Source organism: Micrasema longulum, unplaced genomic scaffold (genome assembly GCF_059751315.1).
Source record: "Micrasema longulum isolate JH-2025_06_02 unplaced genomic scaffold, ASM5975131v1 h1tg001042l, whole genome shotgun sequence".
Lineage (NCBI taxonomy): Eukaryota > Metazoa > Arthropoda > Insecta > Trichoptera > Brachycentridae > Micrasema > Micrasema longulum.
Window position 1 is genome coordinate 210,495 of NW_028278230.1, and position 21,533 is coordinate 232,027.

General features: G+C 35.7%; 1 protein-coding gene across 2 annotated transcripts in view; it reads left to right on the top strand.

Moving 5' to 3' along the window:
• Nucleotides 1-21,533, top strand: part of LOC148277371 (uncharacterized) — a 205,805-nt gene that overhangs the window by 173,564 nt on the left and 10,708 nt on the right. Inside the window, exons 4-12 of one of the 2 annotated variants that reach the window (XM_088232949.1) lie at nucleotides 8,094-8,180; nucleotides 9,211-9,366; nucleotides 10,618-10,756; nucleotides 11,935-12,084; nucleotides 13,564-13,729; nucleotides 14,544-14,738; nucleotides 15,716-15,880; nucleotides 19,215-19,332; nucleotides 20,552-20,694. In XM_088232949.1, coding sequence (XP_088089075.1) covers nucleotides 8,094-8,180; nucleotides 9,211-9,366; nucleotides 10,618-10,756; nucleotides 11,935-12,084; nucleotides 13,564-13,729; nucleotides 14,544-14,738; nucleotides 15,716-15,880; nucleotides 19,215-19,332; nucleotides 20,552-20,694 — 1,319 coding nt within the window. The remainder of the gene's footprint in view (nucleotides 1-8,093; nucleotides 8,181-9,210; nucleotides 9,367-10,617; nucleotides 10,757-11,934; nucleotides 12,085-13,563; nucleotides 13,730-14,543; nucleotides 14,739-15,715; nucleotides 15,881-19,214; nucleotides 19,333-20,551; nucleotides 20,695-21,533) is intronic. The other variant, XM_088232950.1, reaches the window with a different exon arrangement.

Below are 21,533 nucleotides of genomic sequence, written 5' to 3' on the forward strand. Positions count from 1 at the left end.
ATTTGACTATTTATTTATATATGTATGTGTTCATCTATGCATATGTATATAAATATATTATTATAATTATCAACTACTGCAACTCGAATATAAAAAAAAATGTAAACGAATGTCTCGACGCGGGTTATGCCCAATGAGGTGTTCAGATAGAAAAGAAAATATTAAATAAAAAAAGTTTTGTATGAAATAAATAAATTAAAAAATAAAAATAATAGTAACTCCCACGGGGGTTTAATCCAGTTATTGTAAAAAAAAATTGGATAGACTCGAAATATTGTTAACGAATAATTGTTTACAAAATGGTGAATGTTTGCTGTGTTATAACAAAAGTTATATAAATAAACTGCTAATTGTTTTTTTGTAACGTCGAAATAAATTTATTAATTTTACGTGTGACTAAGTTGCGTTTTAATGTAAATACCGGTAAATTTACCCAAAGCAGGCCGGAAATCGAACCGCAATTTAAGATAGCATAGCGGACACGTTAACCACTTTGTGGCAGTTCCAAAATAACATATTTATAAGCTTATTTTACATGCATTGTACAAATCCATTCGACGCAGAACAGTTTTTTTGTATATATATATATATATTTTTTTATTAGTGTACACGGCACAAATGCCTTTCATAAAAATAAGCATAAATACATTTAAACATTACAGTGTTCTATTACAAAATTATGACACAATAAAAACAATATTGTTATAGAGCAAGGTAGGGCCAAGACGACTCTCTTAACTTTGGTTAATTAAAAACTCATTAAAAAAATACTAAACAAAATTAACACAAATTGACAATACTTCTTAAGTGACCGAAATCGACATGATCAAGAACACTAGAAATTATCGTTTTTAAGTAATACATTTGTGTATGACAACAACAACAAACCATCACGCCGTTTCCCCGTAAGGGTAGGCAGAGAGGATTGAACGACACATCTCTCTATCTTTGCATACAGATCTCGCTTTCGCTACATTCATTTCATCTTCTCATACACGCGCGCCGATTATTCCGACTTTTGACATATCCATATACAAGTATTTGTTAGATTTGGTCATGCCATGTCTTTCTCGGTCTTCCTCTATTTCTGCATCCATCAACATTCGCATTGAAAATATTATATAATACTTAGCCGTTAAAATAGCCGTTCTTTCGCTGTCCACTCGCTCTACATGTCCAAACCAGCGCAGAGCTCCATTCTTGATTTCACATTTTTTTAAAAACTTTTTTTTGCACCACAACAGGCCAGGAGGCCTAATTACAGTGGTGAATTACATCACAGAGCACCCAGGCTTGAGAAAAATCGCATTTTAATTTTTGTGTTCTCACCGAGAATCGAACCCGAAACCTTCCGTGCGTGAGTCAAGCGTCTTGACCACTACACCACGGAGGCCGCCGATTGATTTTGTCGATAGTGCTTATCTCAGCCTTACGTAATGTACGGATCTCAACAATTGTGCATCTATCGTACATAGTTTTACCACACATTTGCCAGAGAGATCACATTTCGACAGCATTCAGCTTACTTTCATCCCTGTTTTTTGGAAAAGTATGGACTTGGGTCCATACTTCGCTCCCATACATCAGGGCCGGAACCAGGACTCCATTGTGAACTGCTAGTTTTGCCTCTTGCGACAAACATTTATTTACCAAGGTTGATTTAAGTGCACCGCTCACTCTGTTCCCGGCACTCACCCTTTTTTTTATCTTTCTCAATCATTCCATCCCTAGTAAACATACTTCCCATATACACAAATTCCTCTACTTGTTTTAGTATAACTCCATACACAGTGATTTCACATTTAGTCATACTTTAATTTCTTTCAAAAACCATTACATTCGATTTATCGACATTCATCAGCAAATCGCGAGGTATGGAATTGATGAAAAAATAATGATGAAAGTAGATTGAATGCTGTTAAAATACGATCCCTCGGGTGAATGTATGGTAAAACGATATATGATAGTTGCACAAATGTCGAGAACCGTAAACTGTGTAAGACCTTGTCTCAGCCTTATCGCAGGAGGCTAAACTAGCAGTTCACAACGGAGTTCTAGTGAATTGGAAAAATGATTATGAAAGTGGGCTGAATGCTTTCGAAATGCGATCCCTCAGGCGAATGTGTGGTAAAACGATGTATGATATGTGCACAAATGTCGAGATCCGTGAAGTGTGTGAGGCTGAGACATGCAATATCGACTGAATCAAGAAAGGGGTGCTGCGTTGGTTTGGACATGTAGAGCGAATGGACAGCGAAAGAACGACTAAAAGGATCTACGATGCTAATGTTGATGGATGCAGAAAACGAGGAAGATCGAGAAAGACACGGCACGATCAAGTCCAACAAATACTTGAAGATGGAGATGTCACGAGTAGGAATAATCGGCGTGCGTGTATGAATGTAGAGGAAGCGAAGTCTCTCTGCCCACCCCTACGGGGAAACGGCGTGATGGTTTGTTTGAATGTTGTGAAAAGGTACGTAAATTAATTACACGCCGATAAATGTTTCATTTAAAAATTTTATAATACAAATATCTAGGTTAATTGGGAAAAAAATAGTAAGTCAAATTCACACATTCATTTGCAATTTTTTTTTTTAAATTACCTACATCGTTTTGCTACGAGTATCTTCAACATATTGCAGCAAATAGTTACCATCATACAGAAATAAATTATTATCCTATTTCCGGGTGAATCCCTGAATTCCGGGAGGGTTGGCAACCCTGTGGAGAACCCGCGGAAGAGCCTAAAAAAGTGCTTACTTTTTGCCATTTTTTTTACTTGTTTATTTGCGTTTTGCAGTCGGATTGAGACATGAGCGGATAATTTGATGGGTTTATAACTAGACGGTCGTATGGTCTCGGGTTTGATCTTCGCCGGCACCAAATCGTTAAACATTAAGTTTTTTATTTATTTATTTTTGCTTTCTAATACATTATATGTAAAGCGAAACTGATAAAAAATATTAATAATATTATCATCATCGTCATGCCCCTGCACCCAGAGGCACATAGGGCACTGCATTGGCGCACCAAATGCAGCGTATTTAGATAATACGTTACACGAAGGTGAGTGATCAGTCTTACGCTTCAGGGCCTCGATTATGATGGGAACATAAAGACGTCATACCTTCACCTTGGTTGAAGATAAATTCTGTCTAGCGATTACGAAGATACACTACCGACCCCCCACCTTCAAGTTTTGAGTAGGTACATCGATATGAAACAGGGGGAAGCGTACGTCACGGTAGGCATATGTACGCACTGAAATTACATAGCTTCAGTATGACGTCATTGTTGAAGATAAAATTCTTCCGACCGATTACTAAGATACGCTACCGACCCCCCCACCATCAAATTTTTATGTAAATACATCGGTTTGTATGCAAAACCTCTCGATACGTTTATCTACGTATTAAGAGTGACAAAAATTTTGGTTCCACCGAGCAATTTTTCCTTTCATTACGATTTATAACTTAATTTTTTTTTACGTTTTGAGGCTGGCACTTTTTTTCTTATAAGCCTATTAAAAATATGAGAGAGAAACATGTAAATTTTAAAGTCGAATTAAATTCTGACATGACTGTCAGTTTCAGAAACGAGTGGCTAGATGCAAAAAATAATGACGCTCAATTCTGCCCTATTAACATATAAGAGTATCTAGGCGCTAGGCAAAAGAAAGTTGCAAATATAAAAAAAAAACATGTTTTTTCCGTTTATTTTACTATCTTCCGGGGTGTACGTATCTAGACGTTAAAGAAGCCGGCTTTGTAATCGCTCGGTAGATAAAGACAGACGATCGTTAAGCATACAGTCTTTGTAATTGTCAAAAGTTATATAAAAATCATGTTCAAGCGAGCATTTTTTGTTTGAATTGAGACTCATTGGAGTTTATAATCGCTTTAAAGTGAGCACTTTTTATCACAGAAGGTAAGAATTAATGACGTAAGGAACGCGGACTAAATTTTTGCGGTCGTTCATTGGTTTGTTTCGATCATATGATGTCGATATGACAAGTAGGTAGAACATACCGAGGTAGATACAGATAGTACAGAAATTAAGTATACCGTCTCGATATATGCAGATGAAGATAGCGTTCATAATTGAGGCCCAGGTGCCAGTTCAAGGACTATGAAATATTCTAGCTGAAAAACCCCTTTTTTAAAAAGAAATATTTCATGTCAACATTGTCAACCAAGTCGGGAATTCAACCTGAGACCTGTTGCATGGTAGGCAAACGCCCACTACACCTCGAGACCAAAGACATTTGTGTATAGTTTTAGTAATTATTTTAATCTGTGCAAATTGGTGTTTGTTTATTCAAAATTACACTCGTTAACATATTAATTAATTTATCAAGGCTTTTGAGGCTGTGCCCGTGTTAAGCCATAATAATTAACAACAAAAAATACATAGTAAAATTAATTAAATTATAATAACATGTGATACAATAGAATAACAATCCAGAAAAACAAAGTATAAATAATAAAATTTCAAAGAAGACAGTGTAAAAAAAATAATCGGAAATAAATATTAAAATATAAACTATACAAATTTAGATTCATACATAATCAAATAAACAAAATAATAGTATCATTGAAATCAATAAAAAAAGACACAAAAACATAATTGAGATATGGTTTCTATAAACTCACTCTAATTATAATTGAATTTTTCGTCCCAGCTTTGATTTTCTTTATTTTAATATTATTCAATTGTGCCTGTATGTATTATAAAGATTTGTGTTTGCCATTTTTTCAATGGACCAAGTCCGTTAATAAATAATAAGAAATGAGAGCAATTTTTTTATTTATTTATTTATATATACGCCCAATGGGTATTCTTTTTGGGACATATTTATACATATAAAATTATTATAAAAGAGAGTAGAAAGATACAATGGTATTAAGTAGACTTGGCGGGAGTGGAAGCGGGAGAGAGATGATTATAATTGTATTTGATTCAGTGATCGTTTGAAAGAAGACAACTTGTTATCAATGAAATTAAGACTGGTATGTTTGTTGGCAGACCTAAGAATTTTAGGCACAGGGGAATGAAAACCATAGTTAGTTCTATGGTTATCGGTATGAAAGAGTAAGTTTTGTCTGAGGTTTCTAGTTGGGATATTTAATTTTATTGAACTCAGTAGTTCAGGCGCATCAAACGAGTGAGTTGAAAATTTCAAATAGGACTAGAAGGTCGGATTTATTTCGACGGTCTTGAAGAGAAAATATATTTAAGCTAGTTTCTAACTCATTATACGTATATTGGTTTCTGGATAAGCCCAACCTCCAGCCTATCTTTCTTAAAAATCGATGTTGAACTGATTCAATATTTTTGATGTGAACATCATAATATTGAGACCAGATAACAGAAGAATACTCTAGGTGCGGGCGAACTAGGAAACAGAAGAGAGTTTTAAGGGTATTGATATTTTTGAAGTCAGTTGTGTTTCTGTTAATAAATCCAAGGAGTTTTAAGAATTTATTGATAACATGTTCAATATGAATTGTAAAAGAAAGTTTAGTATCAAGTATAATACCTAAATCTCGTATACTAGACACAGATGAAAATATTTCATCGTTCAGTGAGAAGTCGTATATGATTGAATTAATTAAGTAATAAATAATATGTCAAATAACAGTGAATACTAACTTGAATAATACAAAAATAAGATAATGAAGTTTTAGTCCTAACACTTATGTATGGAAGTGGAACATGGAACTGGCAGAGGAAAGATGAAATGCGATCTCCTAGACGAATTTGTGGGAAATCAATGTATATAAATTATTTTAATTAAATTACTAATTTAAAAGCTTCAATTAAATTAACTTAACAATATAATCACCATGTAAAGCGCCCTTGAGGTATTTTATTACAAAAATGGCGCTGTATAAGTTATCCATAATAATAAATAATAATAGGACAGGGTTACGAATGATGAAATCAGGCAAGAATGTAAATCTGAGTCAGGTATAATTGATAAGATTAAGAAAGGGTCTCTGAGATGGTTTGGTCATGTAGAACGAATGGACGGCGGAATAATGGTAAAACAGGTATACACAGTTTTTCAAGGCCAGACCGCGAAACTTCAGAGGAACATTTCTCATGAAAAGTTTCCTAAAAATATCCCAATGAAATTTTTCCAAAAAGTAATTTTTTTTTCATGATCTCAAAATGGAGTAAATCTTTAATTTCTCGGACTAGCGTCCCTTCCGCAAGTCCCTACCCCTCCCCGACAAAAAAAAGCGATAAAAAGGTATTTGACCAACGAAGCGATACGCACCAGACGCGGACAAGGGAAGCGGCTGGGTAGGAGAGGAGTAGGAGTTTGTGGAGGGACTGCTTGTCTGAGAAATTACGGACTTACTACAATTTGAGATCATGATTATTTTTATTTTTTTTAAATGACTTGGGAAAAAAAAATGGATTTTTTTAAAGCTTACCATGAGAAATCTTCTTTTGAAGTTTCGCGGTTTGGCCCTGAAAACCCGTGTATATGGCGAAAATGAATGGTAACGTGAGACGAGAACGACTGAGGAAGACGTGGCATGATCAGATAAACCAAAATCTTAAGTCTGGCCATGTCAAAAGCAGGCAGAACCGAAGTTCAAGGTGGAAGAAGCTAGAAATGTATGCCGGGATAGACGTGTGTTGCGGTCCATTCTCTTTGCTTACCCCTACGGGGAAATGGCGTGATGGCAGTAGTATTAGTAGTAGCATAATTAAAAACAATCGCAATTTTTTGCTGTTAATATCATGTGTACTATCAGCACGTTGGATTTTAATTTTTGTCCAACTGTAATTTGTATTATGACAGAGAGACGGGTAATTTGAAATAATATATAAATATTTACTAACATTTGTATTATAATTTTCTGAATGTGTGAAAAAGTCGTATAAACTTATCCCATATAATGAAGTGATTTTTTCGACTCTGCATAGATTTTGCATAAAATTAGCATTATTTCTAAAGGTATCCATTCACATCTTGTTTCCTCAGGAATTCTGTGACTAATGCGTTGCAGAATTTTTATTGGCTACAATATTACCACTCGTCCATTCAACTATGAGTATTATTTTATAATATATTGGGAGTTGGGACCCACAGCGTCGATTAAGTCCTCAACTTCACAAAGGAATGGAAAGTCGTTTCATGTGTCGAATAATAGACAGTTATTGATCAAAAAATAATTTTAATAAACGGAAAATAAATTTCGAGTAATTCGGTATACGAGTACATAACTCTTCAACTGTCTTTATCTTCCTCGCTACGGCGAATTTCGATCTACCGAGATGTCGATAAGTGCTTTCATTACGCATCTCAGAGGTCATAATATGATCAAATTCAACGAATAGGTGGCACTGAAAATTTACTCCGCGTTAAATGTTAAAATTAAAATTTATGTATTTCTCTTTCGTATTTTAAATAGGCTTCTGCGATGAAAAGGAGCCGCTTCTAAACGATTGAAATAAATCGCAATTACAACATTTGACGATTCCCAAGACGGCATGCTTAAATTTTCATCTATATACCTCCGCATTACAAAGCCTTATGTGCGGCATGTGATTTTTTTCATAGTTGCAATATTTCTTCCAAATCTAAAAGTTCCCATGGTCCTACGCACGCGCTATAATTACCCTGATTTTTTTAAATTTCACCCTTAGATGGTGCTGTACTAACTTCTGCAATTTAATCCGCCCTTAATGACTTTTTTTTATCCCTCTTTCGTATTTTAAATAGGCTTTTAGGAAAAAAGTGGCCACCTTAATACGATCTAAAATTGAAATAAATCGTAATTAAAGCAAAAATTGCTTGGTGGAACAACATTTTTGTCACTTTAAAGCGTAGATATGTGTACCGTGGGGTACTTGAGCTCTCTTGGTCCATTCTCAGATGTTTTGAAGACAACTGCACATCGGACTGATTATGCCTAACTAAAATTTTCAAAATCGAGGTCTCGTTATCCCCTTTTCCGCACCTCAAAACTGAATATTGATTTTTTTAAAGAAAGAGTATAAATTATTTTTTTAGTTTTTTTTTATCTGTATTATTTTTAAATTTACAAGAATGTTGTATTTTGTCTTTTTAGGCTTGGAGTACCTCAGCGCCGGACGGATTCCTCCCGAACTTCTGACGGGAGCATCCCTTGCACCAGATCTCTCCGCCAGTCTCGATGGTATGTTTTTGTATCTTCTCATAAATTAAATGGCATATTAAGTCAATGATATTTATACACTAGAAGATTAAACAATATAACATTAGGAGTGAGAGCTTAGTCTTGCTGTCGCAATTTCCTTTTATCTATCTATTTTTATACATCTATACTTTTTATTTTTACTTTATATTTATCTGTCTGTACTACCTGGGAGGTATGTTTTAAAGAGATGGAGAAGTCGAAAAAGATGTTGACAGAAGAGTGAATGCGAATAGTAAAATGAACAACGGACTGAGCACAGTAATTGCTGATAAAAATATGTCAATCGAAGCTAGACTAGCAGTGCACAACGAGGTTTTAATCCTTATCCGGAAGTGAAACATGGAATTGGCATAGGAAGGATGAGAGCAGAGTGAACGCCGTTGAAATGGGAAACCGATTTATGACAGGGTTACGAATGATGAAATCATGCGAGAGTGCAATTCTGAGACAGGTATAATTGATAAGATTAAGAAAGGGCCACTGACATGGTTAAGTCATGTAGACAGATGGATGACGAAAGAATGGTAAAACAGATGTATGTGGCGAGAATGAATAGTAACGTAGGACGAGGACTACTATGAATGACGTGGCATGGTCAGATAGACTAAAATCTTAAGTGCAGTCATGTTAAAAGCAGACGCAACCGAAGGGCATGAATGTATATGGAAGAAGCTAGGAATTTATGTCAGGATCGGCGTGCGTGGCAGTCCATCTTCTGTGTAAAAATCTTGAATTAGGAAATCAAGGGAAGTTAAGTACGCCTCGTATTGCAGTGGATGGCCCGTTCGCTTACCATGCTTAAGGTTCCGGGTTCGATTCCTGGATTCCTGAGACGGTCGACATGAAATATTGATTTAAAAGGTGATTCTGCACTGCAGTATTTGATGTTCCTGGACTGGCATCTAATAAGTCACAGATAATCGAGATATGCTGTACCAATGTAGTGTCCCATAAGGTATGATGCTGTCGATAGTCAATGTTCTAATTGCTCGCTGCTTTTATTTTCCAGGGTTGAGGAGGGGAGCCGGACGCAAGCGCGCCGTGTGCTGGAGCCCGTACTCCGACTCCTGGGAGCAGCTTGGTTCTATGGTCCGGTTGTCTCCGGCCAGCCTGAACCCCCTCGCCGGAGTCAGCGGTAGTGGCAGCTATGGACACCTCAGTGCTGGTGAGAAACACTCGACTTGTATACACCGGGACCTCTTTTTTCACGGAAAGACGTTCCGCACGGTACCGTGAGAAAAAAGGAAAACAAATTTTCAATAATATTAAATTAAATGAATAATATTTAAAAAAATAATTGTTTATTAATTATTAGACCTTTGAGGAAACGCGGTTCGATTTTTCTTTATACAGACATATTTCCGTATTCATGGCGAGGCTTTGTAGTTTTTTTTAAAAAATGATTCTTACGAGAGCTAGGACTTTAGAGTAATATATACTCTAGAGCTAGGACCATCAAAAAACCCAAACCCAAACAGCTTTCAGTTTTACCTGCCGTCTTTGGGCGTACGGTATAAAAATATGACAAATAATTTAGAAAAACGGTAGGTACAGGGTACCGACACAGAAAATATCATTATGATATTCTTTCTAAAAAAAAAAAAAAAGGTTTAATTTTGGGGTGCGGAAAACGGGACAACGAAACCTTGATTTTGACAATTTTTTAGACATAATCAATCCGAAGTGGGGTTTTCTTTTTCGCACAGTATCTGCGAGAGGGATAATTTTTTTTTTTTAAATACCCGTTCATCAAACCTCTCGGCCACCGCATTTCCTCTTAATTTATATCTCAAATACAACATGACATCTAAATACTACGATGTAAGGCATTCCTATAATAAATATTATTATTTTAAATCTACGTTTTTTTCATGTTTTACTTCATCTTTGAGATGTTCAGTTGTAATTTTTTTGCAATTTGGAAATAATATCGCGTGCTTCGAATACCGGTAAAAATACGTGAAACGGATTAAGAAAAATTAATTGTGGTTCCAAAATCAATAAAGATATTGCGGAGAAATGTTTTCATGCATAACTTTTAAAATAAAATTGTTAAAAAACGTATATTTACAAAAACGCGACATATCTGGCCTTGACGATTGCGACGTCAAAACGATGTTCTATTTAAATTTAAACGGTCACAAACAAAGTTCAAAACTTAACACAATCTTGACTTGTCTTAGGGGCGTGACCAATGCAATGAACCGTTTTTGCCGGAATTCAAAATTATAAATTTAAAAATATTTTTTATGCTACTATTAAATAAAAAACATTTTTTTTTTACTTGACAGTATTTCATGAACTCTTGTAAATTTAAAATAAAAAAATCTTATTTCCCTATTAAATAATGTAGCAATACATATTGATCCTTACAATTTAAACAATATTGTATCATTATTTGATGTTGTGTATTCAGGGACATTGTCTCCAGCGCTGGGATTGGCTGGTAGTGGCCTGCTACCCCCACTCCTCGCCCGAGGACCTCTGCTGCCCCCTCCGCACTCTCTCTACGTACCTGAGGCCACCCCCCACCCCTTACTCCCCTACCTGCACAGGTAACTAGCGCAATATGCATTCAGCGTCCTTGAGATGATTTTCACAAAAATGGCGCTGTATAAATTATCTATATTAATAATAACACCATTTTGTGTAATGTAACTTCAAATCATTAATAAGATAATCCAAATTAATTATAAAATTTAAAAATATGATAATGGCCCTGTAAAGGATGGAAACTCAAAACCCTGGGAATAACAGTGACACAATTTAAAATAATATTTTTTACTTGAGAACAGTAACACACACACCCGCGCTGTCAGTAAACTAACATTTTTTCCCAGAAACAAAGGCACAACTCAAATTTCACTCACCTGTGCCATCTAGTTTGAAATGTTTTTATACATAACAATGGCATAATGATCATTGTGCCACTCTTATTTCTTGAATTTGAGTTAGTATTATTTTACTTAGTTTCTAAAATAATATTTAATCTCTAATTCTCAATATTTTATATATTTTTAACACTTGTGCAGTAATATTTACACACATGTCCACCCTCATTCTATTATAACACCCACTCACCCACCCATTCACACACTTACACTCACACAAAAACACTAGCATGTATTGTGCGAGTATATAATGTATTTCTGTGGATATCTGTCATTGGTTTTATTCTCTGTATATTTATTTGTTATATTTTTTTACATGTATTACTGTTGATATCCCTAATAGATAAAATTTTAAAAATTAAAAATAATACTGTCATTTTTGCTTGCATAACTGCGATTGCAGCTCTCTGATGGCAAGAAATTCAGCTGTTATTTTTTAATTAATTAGGTTTTGTTTTATATTTTATTTTAAGAAAATATGTATGTATCTTTTGATACATATTTATGGTTTTTTAGTACAAAATTTTTACCAATCTCTTATTTTGACCAGCCTGTTTTTCGGTTGGCTGGAAAATATTGCTTTTAGCAATAAGTCCGTCAAAGTACTAATTTCTTTGTACTTGAAGTTTTAAATAAATAAATAAATACAAACGGAATTTTCATTATGGTTATATTTATATCTACAGCTGTAAATGGGAGGATTTGAAGCTGGTCCAAAACTATAAAATAGTGGTAAAAAAATAAACTCAAATAGGCTCAAACAAAGTGTATAAAGTATTTAACGTGTGTACCGCGCTGTGGATCAGTAAGTTTGTATAACGATTATTGCACTACTATGGTAGTGTCTTTGCCAGCAGGCCCCCTCACCTGTCCGGGAGTGGGGGGAGCGGAGGGCACCCCGCTCACCCCCCTCACCCGGCACCGGCGCCCGCGCCCGCGCCTGCCCCCCACCCGCCCCGCCACGAGACCACCAGTGTCATGGAAGCTGACAGGTAAGCCAAAATGATTTTTGCATAAATATCTATATTTCTAAATGTGGCATTAGCTTAACGTTTTTAAATAACTAAGCAAAAATAATAATCCTCAAACACATTTCAACATCGGTGACCCTGATGTGATTTTTAATAATCTTATGATAATGACGGATTACGGATATAACGACTTGATGGAAGACTCATAAGATATTAAATGATTACAACAACTTCCACCTGCTGACTATGTACCAAATCCCAAGAACGATTTGCGGGGTCTGGAAGTTAAATGGAATTAAAGGAAATAACTGGAAGCCGTATCGTCTCCAATTCCTCCTAAATCCTAAGAAAAACTTTTTAGACTGGAATAACAATGTCTGTAACAAATAATAATAAAACAATTGACAGCATCAGCAATTGTCTTTTGAATGCTGATGATGCCGTGCTTCTTGCTAACAACAAAGAGAAACTGCAACTCTTGGTAACATAGGTCTACGATGTATGCGAGGGAAGCAATTTGTTGATGAATGTCGATAAATCGAATGTGATGGTTTTCAAAAGAAACGAAAGTATGACTAAATGTGAAATCACTGTGGATGGAGTTATACTAAAACAGATAGAGGAAGTTGTGTATCTGGTAAGTATGTTTACTAGGGATGGAATGACTGAGAAAGATATTGAAAGGAGGGTGAGTGCCGGGAACAGAGTGAACGATGCACTGAAATCAACCTTGGCAAAGAAATGTTTGTTGCAAGAGGCAAAATTAGCAGTTCGCAATGGAGTCCGGGTCCCGACTCTGATGTATGAGAGAGAGCGAAGTATGGACTTTGAAAAACAGGGATGAAAGTAGGCTGAATGCTGTCAAAATGTAATCACTTAGACGAATGTGTGATAAAACTATGTACGAAGATGTCAAGATCCATACATTATGTAAGGCTGAGATATGCATTATCGACAAATTAAAGAATGGAGCTCTGTGCTGATTTGGAGATGTAGAGCAAATTGGCAGCGGAAGAATGGCTAAAAAATGAGAATGTTGAACTGAGCTGTTTCCCGTTGCCTTCTCTGGTGGATTTTTCTGTTGGGGTGACCTTCCCTTAGCTGGTTGATTCTGGTTTGGAGGCGCCAGAAACTCGCCTTTCATCCTTTCATTATCTATCACCGTTATGAGTGTTTCTCATCGTCAAGGGTTCGCGACGTGGACGCCAACGAGTCGGACTAGTCAGTAGTGTTCGCAGTATTTAATAGAATCACACCCTACAGCAAGATGTCACTCACTGCGACCCTACTGGCAGTCTTGCATATTCACTTTTAATTTTTAAAAACTAATTTAGCGAAATAAATCATAGAAACTTTAAAGCTTTTATAGTACCCCTCACAAAAGTATAGTCACCAATTATACATGGCCAGTACTTTACTCAGTTTGGAGGGAGAAGGAATGCTAAATTATTTCCAAGATGCCGCTTCGTCATATAATAACGTAATATTTGTGTATTTTAGTGCGGGGGCATTGCCCCGGGCGCCCCCTACGGGCCCCCGGACCCCCGCGCCTCTCGCTCCCCGCCATCCAGAGCGCCCCCTAGCGGCAGCCGCAGAGAGCACCGTGCAGGATGGACCGGACCTGAAGGATGAACCTGCTGACTTCATAGAGACCAACTGTCACTGGGTAAATATTAAAATCAAAACTAAATAACATTTTTTTTATTGTAACTCTCATAATTAATCAATATTTTAAGTCAGATTTTGAACCCTTTCATGTCTTAATTAATTCATGTATGGATGGGAGCGCGTGAATTGATTCGAGGTTAAATGAGAAAGATGGATTACATTTGAAGTTATTTATTGAGTAGATACACACGAGTTACATCCTTACAATTTTGTACAGAAGGAATTTACAATAGCGAACACTGGCTAGGAGCTGGTGGACGGGCGACACGAAATGCCAAGGTGAAATGTGCATAGACGTCGCGTCGGGTTACACCTTTACGAGCCGGAAGGTTGTTGGGTCTTGCTTTACGGCTTGATGGTGGAGACCTCCACAATGTCAATAAAACAAATATTTTATATTCTTATGAAGCAAATTAATTATTCAAAAAATTTTGGTATTTTGAATTATTTTTTATTTTAATATTTTATAAATTATTTAACTTTTTTTAAAAATGATCCTGGGTCTTAAACTGATAATAATTGATGGACGAAATTAACATTATTAAAATTTAAGTAAAATATATTTAAAATGTGCCTTAAATATAATTTTTTTAAATTACATAAATTTGCTCCAAAAACAAACCAGACAAAAGCCAGCTATTAAACTAAAAAAATGTATTTTCTGTGTAATGCCGACTACCAACATAAGCAGAAAGGAATTTCAGGGTAAAAATGTTAAATTTTGTGTGTATTTCACTCATAAATCTATCAAATGAAGCAGTTGAGTACCGACGTTGAAGTGTGTAGTTTTGTAATGTCTCCTTAATCCCCAGGTTGACTGCCAGTTGGAGTTTCCGACTCCCGACGACCTGGTGAAGCACATTAGCGCCGAGCACATTCACAGCAGCAAGAAGGCGTTTGTGTGCCGCTGGGCTGGATGCTCCAGGCTGGAGAAACCCTTCAAGGCGCAGTACATGCTAGTCGTGCACATGAGGAGACATACGGGGGAGAAGCCACATAAGTGCACTGTGAGTAGAGATGCATCTCGAGCGGTATGCATAGCATAAGTGTACCACGAGTAGAGATTCATCAAGAGCGGTATCCATAGCATAGTGTACCACGAGTAGAGATTCATCACGATTGTTATCTATAGCATAAGTGTACCACGAGTAGAGATTCATCCCAAGTGGTATCCATAGCATAAGTGTACCACGAGTAGTATCTTTAGTATAAGTGTACTACGAGTAGAGATTCATCACAAGTGGTATCCATAGCATAGTGTACCACGAGTAGAGATTCATCACGATTGTTATCTATAGCATAAGTGTACCACGAGTAGAGATTCATCCCAAGTGGTATCCATAGCATAAGTGTACCACGAGTAGTATCTATAGTATAAGTGTACTACGAGTAGAGATTCATCAAGAGTGGTATCCATAGCATAGTGTACCACGAGTAGAGATTCATCACGATTGTTATCTATAGCATAAGTGTACCACGAGTAGAGATTCATCACAAGTGGTATCCATAGCATAAGTGTACCACGAGTAGTATCTATAGCATAAGTGTACTACGAGTAGAGATTCATCACGAGTGGTATCCATAGCATAACGGTACCCTCGAAACTGGTAGACATAGAAAAGTTGGTTAGTGGTTTAATGCTAATATTTAATAACATTTTATAAAATGTTTGACCGCAAAGTTAATGCTTTAAATATGAAAATAATTGCTTAAAAAATATATAAAATATTCATGACTTTGACTGCAACATTCCCCATGACAGTTTTTTTAAATGGCTACTTATTCAAGATGCGTTACTTTCAAATACACTTTATTCCCTCTTTCACTTCCATAAACAATTTACTCCAAACGAAAATATAAAACAACATAATTTTGACAAAATTTACATATGTTTCAATTAAAAGATACACATTGTAATGTGTAAAATATAATTTCCAACATAAATAACAAAAAATCGTATTGATTACCTGACTGATCATTTCAGTTTGAGGGTTGCTGCAAGGCGTACTCCCGGCTAGAGAACCTAAAGACTCATCTGCGCAGTCACACTGGGGAGAAGCCCTACACTTGCGAATACCCCGGATGCTCCAAGGCCTTCTCCAACGCCAGTGACCGTGCTAAGCACCAAAACAGGACACACAGCAATGAGGTAACTGCTTATTTTTAATTACTTTTTTTAAAAATCATCATTGTAATCATTTCTCTATCACTGCTATGATTCTGATACTTAAATTGTAATGTATCTTGATCTGTTGTGTGAAATGGAAGGTAAGGTTCTCAGTCAAATGCGTTAGCGTTTAACTTTTGTGTGGCTGTGGTGTAACATTAGTCTTCATAGGATACAAGGTATATTTTTGGTCTTAGGAAATATGACCACATTTTTGATAATCGTAGGCAACTGAACTGGCTCAAAATTAGACAGCGGAGAGACTATCACTCCCTCTCACTTTTGTTCAGTGTACTTCATAGTCCTAACGCTCCTATATACCTCCGTGAAAATATTCAACGCTTATTAGTTCATGGTTTACCTCTTCGTTCTAATTCTCAAAGAACTCTCTTAATACCCATCCACAATTCCTCTTTCTTCTCTAACTCATATAGTGTCCATGCGGCTCCACTGTGAAATCATCTCCCATCCACCATCAAAGATGTTACTACAGTGTCTCTGTTTAAGTCATGTCTGAAGAAACATCTTCTTTCTCTTCCTTAATCTCTCCTCCTTTCTTGTTTCCTCTTTTTTCCATTGAGTAATGGTATTGATTTAAGATAACTTATACACAAATATATTTATTTCTATTTTTATCTATCATTAACTTTTTTATTTTTTTAAACTTGAATTATAAAAATAAAACTTTCATTTTATCGGTTGGTTGGAAGAAATTGCCATTTGGCAAAGCCCGCTAATGTACAATTAACATTATGTACAAAAAGTTAAATAAATAAAAAAATAAGAATTGATATAGCTCTCATATTTATTTAAATGATGAAATTGTAATTTTTGTAATCTTCAAAGGGACATTTTCACACCGGATTTGGAAAGTAAAATTTGTACGAATATGCATGATTTTAATAGAAAATATATTTATCCTCGCTATTCGAAGAATAATTACATGATATCACAATAAATCTGTTTGTCTGTATGAGAAAGAGCACAAGAATAGAACTATAACAAGGAAGACAGAGACACTTTTCTGTGGCTGGTGGTTTTGTGAAAGAGACAAAAAGGGAAGAAGAAATTCGTTCAATCAGTCGGTTATTTGCAGTGAATGGGAGTGCACGCTAGTTAAATGACCGGCGTATTTGTGATTTTTAATTTACTTTAATATAACAGGCCTAAATTATATTATAATTTTACTACTGCTTTACAAAATTATGACAGGAATGGTTGACTGTACAGAGCTGCTTGGTTTAATAACAATACATGTGCCAGCCAGGATTTGTAGACGGTACCACCTGTTTCATGTACCAATAAGTAAAACATCGTATGTTAAAAATGCTTTTTTTCGTAGGACTTTTTCAATGTACAATACAAAATTTAAAAATATAGATTACACAAACATCACTCTGTCAGATTTAAAATTTACACTAAAAATGCATTATGTAACTTAGTAGACGTTATAATAATAAATATGTACATCTCCCCTCCCCTCCTTATCCTCTCTTCAAGCATTCTTGTCCTTATCCCGCCCAATTTACAGTAACTTAATGTTCTTAAAATCAATATTAAAAAATCTTTGATTATTGAGTACATGAAAATAACATTTTTATATGTATAAATTGTATGTATTTATTTGATATGTAATATATTTTCTTTACTAACTTTGTATACTATGTGGAAATCTGTTATTAGTTCTGAGTTTATACACTATATCTGTTTGTTTACTAAAAATATGTATGTAGAACTGTTGATTTCCCAAATAAAATAAAATAAATTACGGAAATGAATTATTAAACTCTCCTTTTTTTTTTTTTTCAATTGTCTGAATTTCAGAATATTCTGTCTTTTTCTTGAGGTAACATAATATTCCAGCACTGCATGCAAAGGAATTTTTTAGCACAGCTTTTTAAGAGTAAAAATGACATTAAGTTTACTTCACCTGCATTTATAAGCAAAATTGCTTAGTCTTGCAACTACAAAGCGCATGGACGAGTGGAATTCTAGTAACTAATATGTCATTAGTATTTTATTTTCATCTAAATAATTTTCGATAATCCTTTAAAAACAAAAAGTGTAAAACCCTAAATAGCATTCGACTTGGTGTTTCTGTATCTGTAACACAAAATCCTTAAAAGTTTTATTTATTTATTTATAAGACCAATTTTCTTTTTATGCATCCCGATGAAGGACACAAGAGGTTTGTATTTCATCTTACCTATTTTTTATTTTGGGGGTTAGCTTAAGTGGCGTCCATTTTTTCCCATGTGAAAAGGACTCAAAAAAATAAATTATAATGAATTAGTCAATAATGTATTCTCCTTCATTATTTTACGACAAATTAGTTAACAACTCATAGCATCTTCACGGTACACGGTGCAAATATCGCAAGCAGCTTTATAACCTTTCTTCTTCTCTGGTCTCAATCCTGGGATTGGCTGGCAGCAATTACATTCATTCTTCTCCTCCACTCCTCCCTGTCTTGTGCGGCTCTTTTAAAGTCAACATATGATGAGAGCGCACATCCTCTAATAGGTCCTCCAGGTACTCTCGGCGTGGGCGTCCCCTAGAATTTGTCCCCTCGATCATCCCCTCCAATATGACATGCAGGAGGCCTTCTTGACGTATTACATGGCCGATCCATCTCGCTAGCCTTTCGGACAAGGTCCTGAGCAGGTGTCTTCCACCTTCGGTTCTTTGGAGAACCTCCTCATTTGTAATGTGGTCTCTCCAGGAAATTCCTAGTAGTCTTCTATAGGACCACATCTCAAAAGCCTCTAGTCTCCGTTTATCTCTTTCGAATAGGCACCATGTATCGCAGCCATACATCAAGATACTCCATACATAGGTCTTGATTAGGAGTATTCTTAGTTTTAGGTCTATATTTATTTATTTTATTTTATTTTATTTTTTTATTCAATTATTTTTGACCTTTTATTAAATGCAAGTCTAGCTTGATGTATACGGCTGTCGACCTCGCTATTAGACCGACCGTCCCACCTTATTTTGCTCCCGAGGTAAACAAACTCCTTGGTGTTCTTTAGTGGTATTCCCGACATCACTACTCTCATTTGTTGTTGCATTCGGCATTGACCTTTACTGGCAGCAAACAGAAGAATCTGTCGAATATGCTCACTTTCGTCTACTTGACATTCCAATTTCAAAGCTTAAAACATTCTTTATATCCAATTTTGTGTCCCACAGAACTTTCGTATTATTTCACTTACCAACTCCTGGAAATAATCTTCAGGTTTCTACTTCTTTCTATGCCAGTTAATTTAATCAACAATACTTCAATTTGATTATAATCCATGCAAATCACTTCCAGAAACCATATGTCTGCAAAGCACCTGGATGTACTAAACGGTATACGGATCCATCGTCTCTAAGGAAACATGTCAAGACTGTCCACGGAGCGGAGTTCTACGCTAACAAAAAGCATAAAGGTAGTAAAATATATTATTTATTTAGTGGCAGTTCACAATGGAGTTCTGGTGCCGTCCCTCGTGTATGGGAGTGAAGTATGGAATTGGAAAAACAATTATGAAAATGGACTGAGCGCCGTCGAAATGCGATCTCTCGGACAAATGGCTGTTCCTCTCCTAACAATGTATCATAAAGCGTATTATTTACTTATTTTTTATCAGTATTGTTTTTATGGACTCTATTTGTTGGACCTCAACTCTTGTGCGGCTGTGATATCACACTAGTCTACATACTATTATTAAAATTTAAACATATAATACAATAAATCAAACACTGATTTGAGTTTACTGAACACGTATCTGTGTTGTCATATGATATATATATTTATATATATGTTTGGATAATTTATATACTGCCGTTTTTGTGAAAATCACCTCAAGGGCGCAATATGTTCACATTAACAGCTCTCTAGTGGGCTACAAAAATTTGGACAAACCCAAAACATTGTTGAGCCATGTTAGCTCAAATATAAATTTTATGTTTACTTTATTTTGTTTTTATTTTATAATTTTTTTTTTTTTTTTTCGTTTTTTTACAATTAGCATAAAAAGTAAAACAGAGAATTCAAAAAATAAAGCATAATTACATAGCAATGAAATACATATTAATAGTAAAAATAGTAAACAATAAATCCCACAAAGACATGGCCTGTTCGTGGGTATACAAGAAAATGTTAATGAATTTCGGCTCCTATAATAAATAATGGAGAGTTATAATATTTTTGTGTAACATAAGAAAGAAAGGGGTGGCGCGTTGGTTTGGACATGTAGAGCGAATGGACAGCGAAAGAACGGCTAAAAGGATCTACGATGCAAATGTTGATGGATGCAGAAAACGAGGAAGACCGAGAAAGACATGGCACGATCAAGTCCATCAAATACTTGAAGATGGACCTATCAAAAGTAGGAATAATCGGCGTGCGTGCATGCGAAGATGTATGATTGTAGAGGAAGTGAGGTCTGTATGCCAAGATAGGGTGTTATGGCGTTCTATCCTCTCTGCCTACCCCTACGAGGAAACGGCGTGATGGTTTGTTTGTTTGTTTGTTTGTTTGTTTGTTTGTTTGTTTGTTTGTTTGTTTGTTTGTTTGTTTGTTTGTTTGTTTGTTGGTTTATTTGTTAAGTTTATTTTGTGCGTAGTTGCATGTGGTATTAATTATTTGAATGTGATTTGTTTTAGGTGGGACTCGGGAGGACGAGTCGGAGGGGGGAAGTGTCGGTCTGGGAGGGGGAAGCCCGAGGTGGGAGGGGACGGCCGGCGCATCTCGCTCGAGCGCGAGTGTCAAGTCGGAATCCGACCACGCCATGTCTCCGCACACACAGGTACCGTCCACAGTATATATACACCAAAGGTTTGTGTAGGCTCATGGAAGAAAGGTGAGCTGCGTCGGTTTGGACATGCAGAGCGAATGGACAGCAAAAAACTGATAAAAATATTTATTTTTTCAACGGCTAATGCCTTTAACAAAAATATAAAAAATGCAACAAATGTAATATGTAATAATAATGTGTATCTCAAAACAGTGGCTAATGTATTATGTAAATATGATAGAAGAAATCATAAATATTACCTGAAACTCAATACACATAAGATTTGGTGCTTGGCCATAGTGGCGAGCATTTGGCGGCACGATGTAGGCGTCGTGAACTCAAAGATATCATCGGGATCATAGAACAACCACGGCTGTGCGAAAAATGCGACATTAACTTTCTATTACATTTGATATTGAAAAAGTTATATACATATTTTTTTCAGGATTGAAAAAAAAATGTATATGTAATTAACCCAACTATCAAATGGTATACTTTTTTACTTATCAAGTTGCAACATAAAATGTCAAAAAATGTTTAAACCGCTCTCACGTAAAGTTGAAGAAAATCACATGCGTCATTGTTCTACGATCCTGACGATGTGGTAACAAGTGTAGTGTTTATGGTGACCGCACGGGCGTAGTAAACCGCCGCGTATCGCACCCGCGCCGCGCTACAAAACGCTCGCCACTATGGCCAGGCACTGAGACCTGAGATATACCCGACCACCAAAAAAACTTTTTTTTCTTTGTAATTATTTAATGTAGTAAAAGTAAACTTAAGTTTTTTTTTTAAACACAAAATCAATAATAAAAAATGATTGAACTTGATATTTTTTAAATTATATCAAA